A 12626-nucleotide genomic window follows, 5' to 3' on the forward strand; every position below is an offset into this window, starting at 1 on the left:
GTTATGGCTGTGCAGAACATTTATTTTTCTTATGTATCAGTGCACAGTTATCAGCAACCTCCCCTGGGTTGCCTAGGGTTGGGGGTTAAGTGGGTGAAGAGAGGAAAACAGGGACGTTCAGCTTTGCTCTCCACAGGGTGGTCCATTTTCACAAGGTAGATTTCCCATACCACTTTCATTTACAACAAAGGCAAACATACAGTACCATTCAATTCACACAAAGAATAGAAAAAAGCTACAACAATAAAAGCTGACTGGACTACAAAGCATGACATCACAATAGTACTCAAACATGTGGCGACGGTTGATACGCATCAGTGTAGTATATCATCAGAGTCTTTGATAGCCTAAACATGGAAGTACTCATTTGGAAATACCACATCAATGGGATGTTTAACTAATCAGAAAACTAGAGAAATGACCTCCACAGTTAACTGTGCACCCAGGTGCTGAGGGTTTGTGTGAAACCATGTTTTCTGTTCACCAGCAGTCATTAGGGCAGTAAATCATGTTGTTTGTCACCTTGTTTGTCTGATGTTGGAACCCCTCTGAGCTTTGCGAGAATCCTGTCACCTTCTTTTCCCTTCATATACACTTTCTTTTCTAAAACATACACACCTACACATTTTCACACAGAGCTGACATAAATCAACATATAATATCATGTGTCCTTTATCACTAACTTTTAACGTATTAAATATCACCATACTCAAAAGTTAATTCAAGCTAAACTCATGATTATTGGTATAATACAAAAAAATAACCAGAGACTAAAAACAGTTCAGGAACAAAAACAAAAACCGAAAATGAACGAAATTTTTATTGGAACGTAACCAATAACCGGAACAAAGTGATTTTCAATTGTTCTGGAATTAAAACATTATTTTTAAATGCTGGTAACCGGTTATAACCGGTTAATTTTGTTCCAATAATTTTTTTATGAAACTAAAGGCCAAAGGGTTAATCACAGCACATTTTTGGAACTACACCACTTCATGTTGCCCGAAAAAATGAAACAATGTGCTTTGATACTGAAAGAAACTGCTGCATAATTGCCAGTTGTGGATGTTGCATTCTGTGAAAGAAGACCTTTTTAACAACTATGTATAATTACTACATATGCATGCACAGCTATCCAGGAACAAGGAAAACATTATTAGAGGTACAGTAAAAAGTACTTTTCTCAGTTGTTTCCAAGTCTTCACTGAATTATTGTTAGATATGATGCATTAATACAGACTTGATGCTACTGGGTTTTGCCTCAGAAGCAGATCTGTAAATAAAATTATACTTAACTGTTAATTAACTGCTTGTTATGATTTCTATGGTGATAAATCCACCACAGAAAAGAAATGTATTGCTTATTTTCATTTATTTTGAAGAGGCAAGTGGATTATTTTGGGCTTGTTTTTCCAGACCATGCTGCTTGTTTTTCTTGCAAGATCTGGCAACACTGCAATAAGTATTTCACCCGCCCCTTAGTGCAGAGTACTGTCATTTTAAAAAGAACGTTATTAACCGTTCTTTTATTTTGTTCTAACCAATAACCTTTTATAAAGGAGGCTGCGGAACTTCTGAACCGGAACGAAAAATTACAGTTTTTGCTTTCGTTTTTAGTCCCTGAAAATAACACAATACAGTTAATATTATCTTGGCCATATTAATCATCTGAGGTACACATTTCAAGCTTAATGACACGAAAAGATAAAAATTGTCATCCGATAAGTTCAAGCAATGTTTCAAAATGTCATGCTATGCATTTTGTGCTTGAATAGGTTCCTCCAAAAAAAAAATTCCCTGCAGTAGGAAAACACCAAAACCAGAGCTCATTATGATGTTCTCAAATTTGATCTCAAATTACACTCCCTCACCAGAGCACTGGATCTATGGATCTTTACCAAGTCTTCTTCCAACTGTAACCGCTGTGTGTCAGACATTGTCTCATCTTCACTAAAGAGCGCACGGACATTGTGCATGAATTAACCACATACACAACAAAAACGATAAACAAAACGGCATCCCAAAACACAGTGGGTGAGAATGCCTCTCAAAAAAGCTACGTCAGACAATTGTTGCTTAAAAGAACATTCCGAGTTAAGCTCAATCGACAGCATTTGTGACACTTCTTTTTTTCTGAAAAAAAAAAGCAAAAATCAAGGTTACATGAGGTACTTACAATGGAAGTGAATGGGGCCAATTTTTGGAGGGTTTAAAAGGCAGAAACGAGAAACTTTTCATTTTTTAAAAGCACTTACATATTTGTTAAACTCATGTACTATATAAGCTTTTATAGTTGTTTAAATCAAATTAATCTGTTATATTTTGGAGTTTGTGTATTTAAACCCCAGTTTCACGTGGATTGAAAGTTCCTCCTGATTAGCATTAGCTGTTTGTGTTTTGGCCTGTGTGATCCCGCCCACTGCCCATTTCCCAATGGTATTTCGTCACCCCGTGTTGACAGATTTGAAACAAGTTAGCGGGCAAACACAACGTGCTGCAGACATGTGTCAGGTGTATTCTGTTGATTCATGTCTTTTATTTTGAAATTCTAGTTCCTGTTTCATGTCATGTGTTCCTGTTTCCCTAGTCATGTGATTTCTGTTTTCCCTCCATGTTCATGTGTCACGTTTTCATTGGTTTATTGTTTAATTATCTTGTTATCAGTTCTGTTTGTTCATTGGTTTATGTTCTCCCATGTCTTGTATTTAAGCCCTCATGTTTGCATTGTCTATTGCTGGAGTATTGTATGTGATGGTTTGTCCAGTCGAGTCCAGTCGAGTCCAGTCGAGTCCAGTCGAGTCCAGTCGAGTCCAGTCGAGTCGAGTCCAGCCGAGTCAGTCGAGTCCAGGTTCTGTAGTCAGGGTTATTGGAGTTCACGTTCTGTAAATAAACTGCACTTGGGTTCTTCATCTTCACGTCCTCGTCATCGTCATCATTATCAGCAGATCCAGCATACGTTACAGAATACTCCACCCAACCATGAACCCAGCAGTTTCACTTCTGCGCTTACGTCAGGGGAATCGTCCTCTGGAGGACTATGTTGAGGACTTCTGCGGTCTAGCCAGCCAGGTAGACTTCAATGAGGTTGCCCTCAAGGGTTGTTTTAGATTTGGACTAAATGAGTCCATTTCTTTTTGGATGCCTGGCGATCGCAGTTCCCTCAGCCTGGCTCAATATATCGACCTCGCCCTTCGATTCATCGGTTCCCTGTTCACTGTGGGGGACGCGGATCCCGAGCCAGAGTTCCACGGCATGGCCGCCGCCTCAGCCTGCTCCATGCCACGTCACAGCGACGCCTCAGCCTGCTCCATGCCACGTCACAGCGACGCCTCAGCCTGCTCCATGCCACGTCACAGCGACGCCTCAGCCTGCTCCATGCCACGTCACAGCGACGCCTCAGCCTGCTCCATGCCACGTCACAGCGACGCCTCAGCCTGCTCCATGCCACGTCACAGCGACGCCTCAGCCTGCTCCATGCCACGTCACAGCGACGCCTCAGCCTGCTCCATGCCACGTCACAGCCACACCTGAGCAGTGGGACCTGGAGATGGTTCCCACCCTTATACCCACCTTTAGTTCTCCTGAGCAGGCAAGGGGAACATTCGGCCCTCCGATCCCGCCTGGAACCTCTGAGCCCTGGACTTCGCTTTGGCCTGTCGGTCCCTCGACATTGCCTCAGCTCGGCGTTCCCTCGGCTCCACTACGGTCCTTCAGCCTGTCAGCTGTGCCGGGGTCCCTCGTACCTCTGGCTCCTCCTTGGTCCGTCGGTCACCTGGCTCCGCTTTGGCTCTCCGAGCCTCTAGCATCGCCTTGGTCCTCCCTGCCATCGGCTCCACCCTGGCCCTTCAAGTCTTCGGCTACTCTCCGAGCACCATGTTCCATTGCTCCGCCCCTCGAGCCTCTCACGGCTCCACCTTCCATGGCTCCGCCCCTCGAGCCTCTCATGACTTCACCTCCCACGGACTTTGCCCTGGTCCCATGCCCTTCGCCCCTTCTCGCCACGCCACGCCCCACGCCTCAAGACACCCCCCCCCCGCTTTTTGTCATGTATTACGTGTTTTGTTTATGTGTTGGGGTGTCAGGAGCCACCCCTTAGTGGGGGAGATATGCCAGGTGTATTCTGTTGATTCATGTCTTTTATTTTGAAATTCTAGTTCCTGTTTCATGTCATGTGTTCCTGTTTCCCTAGTCATGTGATTTCTGTTTTCCCTCCATGTTCATGTGTCACGTTTTCATTGGTTTATTGTTTAATTATCTTGTTATCAGTTCTGTTTGTTCATTGGTTTATGTTCTCCCATGTCTTGTATTTAAGCCCTCATGTTTGCATTGTCTATTGGTAGAGTATTGTATGTGATGGTATGTGTTAGTCAAGTCAGGTCCATGTTCACGTTTTGTTTTGTAGTCAGGGTTATTGGAGTTCACGTTCTGTAAATAAACTGCACTTGGGTTCTTCATCTTCACGTCATCGTCATCATTGTCAGCAGATCCAGCATACGTTACAACATGGAAGCCAGCAATACATCTAGCTAATATTGACAGAGTTATAAAAAAAAATCCACACGAGCTCGTTTATAATTTGCAAATAATAAAAACATTGCAAACGTATACATTAGCTGATCAACTTACAGTGTAAGGCTCGTCGCTTGCCATTGTCAGTTTGCTCGTTCCTGTTGCGTGTCCTCAACCTGGCAACCCACGTGAGCATCGAGTCTGTGGAGGAGGGGGAGACAACTCTCTCCAATATTTTGAATTTGGACTGCAGTACCCATTTTAAACGCTTGATGTCAATGTTACATATTACTCCTTTAAGAAAGGGCCGGTGGCTCGCACTGTAAATTCTGGAGGGCTCATACCTACAGTATGTTCTTTCATGACATTACATAAAGTAAAAACAACAACAACAACAACAAAGACGTGTTATTCTAAAATTTGGATTCCATTAAACATTTGTAAACAACTCTCCCGCAATCTTTACTTTGTACTCTCACCTAGAGATGCCTAGTTATTGGAGGAGGAATAGAGGCTAATGTGGTTAAGTCTGACAGGATGTGGGGACGCAACTTCTAATTCCCTTTGTTTGCCGAGGAAAAGTGAGTAACATATGAAAACTTATCTGGCATATTTTCAGATATGTCAACAAAGCAAAAGCGGCAATACCGACTTTGGTGCCATGCTCGCTGTGGCTTTCTCTGCCTCTTCATCCCGCGACGACTGATGCTCTATCTATGCTCAGATTTTTTTCCCCAGAATACATGTAATGCACATGTAAATGAATATTTGTATCAGAGTGAGTTGGGGCCTTGAAGTCCAACGGCCCCTTGCTTGGTTGTTTCTAATACTATTAAATCCATTATTGTGAAACAGAACAGGCCTGTCAAATAGTATTCTAGGGAACATGAGTGTTCAGAGACATCATTATAATTATCCTTCTATATGTATTAAATACAGAATACATGTTGCGATTTCAAGCTAAAATAAATCTTTACTGAACAATGGATTACATGTTCTGTGGTAAACAATACCTGATGGTGCTTGATGGGCCAAACAAACTTTCTACTCTGCCCAACATGATGTCATTCTCTCTAACAAACTTATTTTAAAAACGAGCTTTGTAGATTCCATAGACAGTGCTTGCCACTAATTGATGCAATATATGCTGAATGATAGTGTTCTGCCCCCTCCCCCTCCAGTGCCCCCTGCAGAGAGAAACTGTGTCATAATGCAGCAGTCCTTTTCTCATTTAAATCACTGCCATTGTCTCTGTAAACAACCAGTTCTGTGCCACAGAATATGCTGCAGAAAATGAGTAGCCTACACCAAGCCAGGTGTAGTGAAGCAGCTTCAATAAACATCCATGCTGCTTTGCGAGAGATGAGGGAGGGCGACGTCTGCTCTCGTTTCCACCTCACAAACACAGTTCATATTCTATTCATATTTTAGCACAACAGTAAGTGTAAATACACAAACAAGTACACAAAGACATGCTGCCCTGAATGCGAGACAGCAAGGCTACTGTGGTTGTTTAGTGCTTCAGTATCGTGTCATGAAAGTTTGTAATGAAACCTAGAACATAGGCTATTGCCAAATATGCAGGTAACATTTTTAAGTTAGTTGTTTGCATCATTTACTAATTAGTCTTACATCTATGGGACTTTATGATATGGTAGTCTAGTGTATAGGCTACCTTAAAGGTTACTAATATAAAACCTTAGCTATGGTCTGGTGTCTTGGTTATGCCTAGCACTCGATTATCTGTCATAAACATGTTTTTTAAGCTATTTCAAACTAGGCTATACGTAATTTTTTTTTTTTTTTTTTATTTTTTTTTTTTTTGCTTTAAGTGTAATCTCTGTTTCTTTTTTACAGTACATGCTGATTTGTGTGATAAACAAAGGTTAACTGTAACTTGTTTAAGTTATACATTTCTACATCCCACAGTTTACCGAAGTGCGAATACTTTTCCAGGCCTTTGACGAATCCGCACTACTCAATGACGCGGACATCCTTCATTGAGATCGGACTTGAGAAGGGGGCGGAGTGATACCCAGCTTGGCGCTGGACTCCGATCCGAAGTGAACTGAGGAAACTTTTTCAAAAGTTCCTGGAGGTGTTTCGAGAGGCGTCCGAGCTGCAGAGGAAAATACGGATTTGGACTATATCGTAAACGCTGAATATCTATGTAAATTACTCAAGCTAACTTTATGACGCTGCGTTGCCTTCATGTGATTCCTTGGAGCTTCAATCACTGTGTCATTTTTTAAAGGATGTATTATTGCTAACATTTCGAAAAGGAGTAGGATCGAGTTTCAACAGAAATGGGGAATTACAGTCTTTGGATATTTCTGTCAATTTTATATCTGGCGCAAACTTGCGAAGGTAAGATTGGTTTATTCTTCTTCTTCTTCTTCTTGTCTGGTCTGACGGACTTACGGGACATGTGCAGGCGTATAACCTGTTACTTCAGCACCAGATGAAGAACATCGATAATCACTCGTGATACATTTGTTTTTAGATTGCTTGTATTTTTTTATGTTCCCTTTTCATTTTACGCTTCAGCATCATCACATTGTACAGCTTCTTAAAGTGTAGAGCAGCTTAATCGTGGTCCATCAGATGTCAGGAGTCATGCAGTACACTTCGATCATGATCATACTGATTTTGTGATTAAATGTTGTAGGCTACTTTTATTTCCGCACCGATCCGTGTTGTAACTTGTTAACATAAGTGCTGCACATTGTGTACGAATATAATTTTGGTATTTTTGTCGGTGAGGAATGTAGCATTTTCAAATTGTTTTTTGTTGTGTAACTTTTACGGGTCAACATAAACAGCGTATTGTTGTTCTGCATAAGATTAGTCATTTAAGGCAGTCATGTTTTGCTTGGATCGGTATGCGTTTTGTCTTTATCTGTCTGAATGGCTGAACCGTGAGAAAATAGCACGAGAGTAAACGTCGCTTCGCTGGGCTTTTAAGTAAACGACCTATCAGCGTCAGTAGTAGCATAAATTGCGATTTGCAACAGGTCCCTACTGTTAAATCACTGCACTAGATTATACAATCTGTCTTTCATATTTTACCATTTTCATACTTTCAGTTTTTTTATTCTCAAACTTCATGAATGCAACCTGTAGGTTTGTGAGTTTGCTTAACATGAAACGGTTTGATGATGAGTTTTCAGCTGTCCCCCTTTTTATGAACAAGGAGCCAGCAACAATTGAACTTTGTTTTAGTAGAGGTGTGGGGGGTGGGGTAATAAGTGAAAACATCAAATTCACAAAGTGTTACCATAAAATCCAGAAACACCGTGTAGTTTTGTTTGCATGTCAGTTTCCTCTGAAAGGAATTCAACTTGATTTCCACTTGTTATTATTTCAAACTTTACATTGTTCAGTCAGTTCAAATGAGGTTTTATACACTTACAATAGCAACATCTTAAAATAATAATAATAATTCTGAATTAACGAACAAATTAGCAGATAAATAGCTAATTTCTTGTGGTTTCATTAACGCAAGTTCCAAGTTAATGCATAAGATATCATGAACTAACAATGAATAATATATTTTTACACCATTTGTTAATGCAATTTAATAAAAATAAAAATGTTCAGTGTTAGTTAATGTTAGTTCATAGTGCATTAACTAATGTTAACATATACAATTTGTGGTTTATAAAATGTATAACTATATGTTGAAATTAAAATGAACCAAGATTAATAGCTAAATGCTGTAAAAGTGCTGTTCATTCTTAGTTCATGTTAACTAATATTAACAAATGGAACCTTATTGTAAAGTGTTTACCATAGTTTCTATATAAATAAAAGCCATGTGAGGTTCAATTCTATTATTCAGGGCAAATAATTAGATTTAGATGGACAAAATACTACTACCTTAATGAATGTGTTGGATCATGTATTGGACGGTTTTAGTATTTGATTAGAATTCACATGCTGAGCTCTATTGTCAAACAAAGCAGGAGTCTGTGTGAAAGAATCTGAATGTTATCTTGCGGCCAATCCTTTCTGCATGGCACCCATTTACACTTGCAGATAAGATGCAATTTATACTTGCAAGAGAGTAAACAAACCTAAAGTGGGACAATCTGTGCGACACCCTGAGAAGGCGTGGGATATTCTGGACACCTTTATTTACCAGGTTCATTAAAATAAATGAAATGTAATATGTCCTATTTCAGTGTTTTTGAATATAAAATGAATTGGTCTTTCCATCTATTGCTCGATAAAAAGTGGTCTCTGCCTCATTGTGCCCTCTCTTTCCACAGGATTGCACTGCGTGGATACACTAAAACCGTGTGAAAATGGAGGAATGTGTGTCGATTCAAGATGCTTGTAAGCCCACAGAAATTTCATTGCATACGCACTTTTATTTCATGCTATGTTGTTATAAAATTCAGATCAAATGCATTGTTTGCCAATATTGCCCTGGTCTGATCTGGATGACTATTGCTTTTGTTATTGAACCTTGGTTACATATCACTTTCACATTGAGTTTCAAACACTTGCACAGTGCAGAAAAAGGACTATGAATGAAGCCAAACATGGTTGCTTTAGGAGATGTTTAGATCTACTGTATGCTGTGAAAAGTGTAATTTTAGTCTTAGTATAAGAGTCTAAATCATTCACTGTTTTCTGTGACTCATAGTTGAGATCCTTTAACTCAGGTTGGATCATAGAATTTAGTGTTAACAGTAATGCATTCAGCCTCACCACACCTGTTCTCAATATATCAGTCACATAAAGTATATTATTAAACTTCTTATAGTTAATCGATGTGTTTTAGGGTTGCGCGATATACCGGTACTAACGAAATATTGCGATACCATCATATGCTCTATGATCTACTTCACACACACATATACACGTATAACACACTACTGGTGCTTGATTTTCATGCAGTGTGTTTAGTGTATGAACACTCAAATCTCCTTCTCTGGTGCAGTTCGGAGATTTCAGCTCACGAGTCATGACGGGAGTATTCCAGCATTAATAGGAAGCTAGATAAAACTAACCTATAAAAAAAAATTAAAAAAAAGAACTCAAAGGTCTGTCAAAATAAAAGTAATCATTAAAATAAAGCTCTATTCGGCTGGATGCGTGAAATTGAAGATGTAACTACTGTATTAAAATACAAATATAATATTCATAAAGTATTAATAATACTCATAATAACAATAGTATAATATTAAATGGTTGTATTGTTATTATTATTATTATTATTATTATTATCTGTAAGGAATATCACAAAAGCAAGTGTTCTGAATATCAGCATGTTGTGATTCAGACATAGCAGCCTTGTGCCTAAGGTAATCAGATTTTTTTTTTTTTTTTCATTTCTGTTTTCATTTATACTGTGAATCTCTGTTGTGCAGTATTTTATTTTACCAAAAATTAAATTGTAATTTTTTGTTAAAAATTTATAATATTTCATTTTATTAAATCTGTATGTATTAATTTGATTAAACACCATTTGATCATAACATTTAATTAAAAAATTAAAAAGGAAAATTAATTTGCACCTGTAAGACTTTATGCAGTTCTTTTAATCAAGTTATTTTCTGTGTAATTTCATCAAAAACCTGAGGCTTTTTATTTGTTGATTATAGTATCAATTTAGTATTGATACCGAGGTACCAGGGCTGGTATCATACAAAGCCAAATTTTTGGTATCAGAGGAACCCTAATGTGTGCTTTTTTCAGTCATGCCATGTAGCGTTACAAATGCTTGACATTCTCTTCACAGGCTTTGTCTTCATTGTTTATGCCAATACAAAGTGATTGTTATCACATTTAAGCCTGGGGCTGTTGTTTTATGTTTCCAGTCTGATTTGGAAAATTGTGTCTATGCACTCTATAGCTTCCATTCATGGTGATTACTGGGGATTTTTTCCCAAGAGGCATTGGTACGTGGGAACCACTCAGTGGTTGTACGTGAACACCAAATCAATAGACTGTTAAACTATAAGCAATCCATTTAAATGATTGGAAGGTGTGCCTCCATCAATCGATGGTTGTTAGAATGGGAAGAAGAGGGGATTCAGTTTGTTTGTTTGTTTTTTCAATTTTCATTTGAGAATGAACTCCTACTTCTCTTCTATAGTCATGTTTATTACTGAATGGTAGGTCTATGTGACAACTGTAAAAAAAACATAGAGTTTAAACAACTAAAAGTGTCCCATTGCACTCTTTTTGTCAGTTCCCTAAGAAAACGTATATTTTATATAGATTCTAAGTGCTAGTGTAAAATACAATATGTTAATCTTTATTAAGATTAACATTAATTTAAGGTAATTTAATATTTGTCGCCTGCTGTTGTTTCTGTGTCCTTGAGGCACAAAGCTTCCTACTTTAATCACCCCATTATTAGCCAATGAATCTCATACCCTCAGGCATGCTGCTATCACCTTGTCACTGACCAGGTATTTTGGATAGACCTTTTTGTACTTTAAACTTGCCATTTTAATGCAGGAAGAGGTGGTGATTATGGGTGGGTGTGAAACTTGGAAGTCCATATCTTCACTGATTGATGATTGAAGACTGGGTGATTTTAGGGAAAAGGCATAGCTGAAAGGCTTTGATTTGTTTCTTAGGACAAAATAAGATACTGTATATAAAACTCTGGAATTTGATAAATATGCATTGAGATGGAGAATGCCTCCTGTGTCAGTTTTACAGTCTTTAATCATTACCCAGCACACATCAAGCCAAGTTATAAACACAGTGTGTAAGTAAATGTGTAATGGTGTTAAATGGTGTTTGTTTTGTCCTTTGTCATCCCTGTTCTACTCTTGAGTCTTGATTGTGAATTCAAAAAGATTGTTTTATATTAGGGATTTAGTCATATATATCACAACAGACATTTTATGTTCTTGTGAAAAGCTTAATGCTATTTTTCATAGTGCATGTTTATAGCAAAGGGGAGTTAGGAGCAGTTTATGCATAATCTGTTGGGCGGTGGTATTTCTCAAAGCGAAAGGGAAGGAGTTTTTTTTTTTTTTTAAATGGGAACAGTAAATGTCATGCCACACAACATGGTAATACAAGCATCTAGAATGACCCTGCCTCAGGAGAGTGGTCTGACCAGTCCTTGTGCTATTAGGACAGAAGACCAACTCCAACCCCCTCCCTAGAGATCCTGATGAAACCAGAGATCCAAAACAACAGAAAGGGACCTTTATTCCTCCAGATACCAACCTGTAACCCAGCACCGCTAGAGAGACCAGAGAGAGTGGCAGGAGGAAGAAAGGGAATATGAGAGTAAGGGAAAACCGAGAAAAGAGTGGATAATGGCACCTTCGACAGTCAGAGGCAAAGGTTGAAGTCAGACGTAGTAAGGAGTAGATGTGTCTTGGAACTGGTTGGACCTCAGAATTTCACAAGAACGCCACTGAGATTGTGAAGCTGTGTTGCAATCCAGTCCCTAAGAAAAACATCCAGACACCTGTTCCTCGCCATGACATGTTTTCCTTCCTTACCATGAGAGCTAGTGTGCCTGGGGGAAGTTGATCATCCTATTTACAAGTGTGGCATCCTTGTTGCACAAAAGCTTTCAAGTAAATGTAATATTATGCACATTTCCCCCTTAGTACTGTAATTGTTACCGGCTCATTTATGTGCCTGTTATGTTGATTGTTGTTCCACTAGGGTCTTGTTGTGACCCTGTATTAAGAAAATACTAGGCCTTCTGTCATTTCATGGTCCCCTGCACTGAGATCTTCAGTGGCTAGTGGAATCCATGACAGATTACAGGAGTAATCCCTCTCTAACTCTCTCCCCTGAGTGCTTCTTCACAATGGGCCATAGTCCAATGGTTCTTGGGCTACTTTTTATGAGCCAGCACAATCTGAAATTTTCTGTGAAAGCAGTTATTGACTGTGAGCCTTTACTTTGGCACAGGTGTGCTAATTTTGGCATGTAATCCCTATGAGGTCTGTTTGCAAAACTGAGCACCTGTTGATGACATCACTAGGACTTCACATTTGAATTAGGGAGAAATCAGAGTGAATACTGTGCTGCGGATCTAGTTATTCCATAGGATTATTAAATTCTGGCCCTGCCATGGTCCGTCACACTTTGAATCCCTCTTCTCTTCTGTGCAAGGCATGGAATGG

General features: G+C 39.1%; 1 protein-coding gene across 1 annotated transcript in view; it reads left to right on the forward strand.

Moving 5' to 3' along the window:
* The first annotated feature begins 6605 nt into the window (after positions 1 to 6605).
* LOC127452085 (neurogenic locus notch homolog protein 2-like) overlaps positions 6606 to 12626 on the forward strand; it is a 51903-nt gene continuing 45882 nt past the window's right edge. The window contains exons 1-2 of the mRNA XM_051717260.1: positions 6606 to 6876; positions 8781 to 8847. Coding sequence (XP_051573220.1) covers positions 6816 to 6876; positions 8781 to 8847 — 128 coding nt within the window. The 5' untranslated portion in view covers positions 6606 to 6815. The remainder of the gene's footprint in view (positions 6877 to 8780; positions 8848 to 12626) is intronic.

This window comes from Myxocyprinus asiaticus, chromosome 14 (genome assembly GCF_019703515.2).
Source record: "Myxocyprinus asiaticus isolate MX2 ecotype Aquarium Trade chromosome 14, UBuf_Myxa_2, whole genome shotgun sequence".
Taxonomy (NCBI): domain Eukaryota; kingdom Metazoa; phylum Chordata; class Actinopteri; order Cypriniformes; family Catostomidae; genus Myxocyprinus; species Myxocyprinus asiaticus.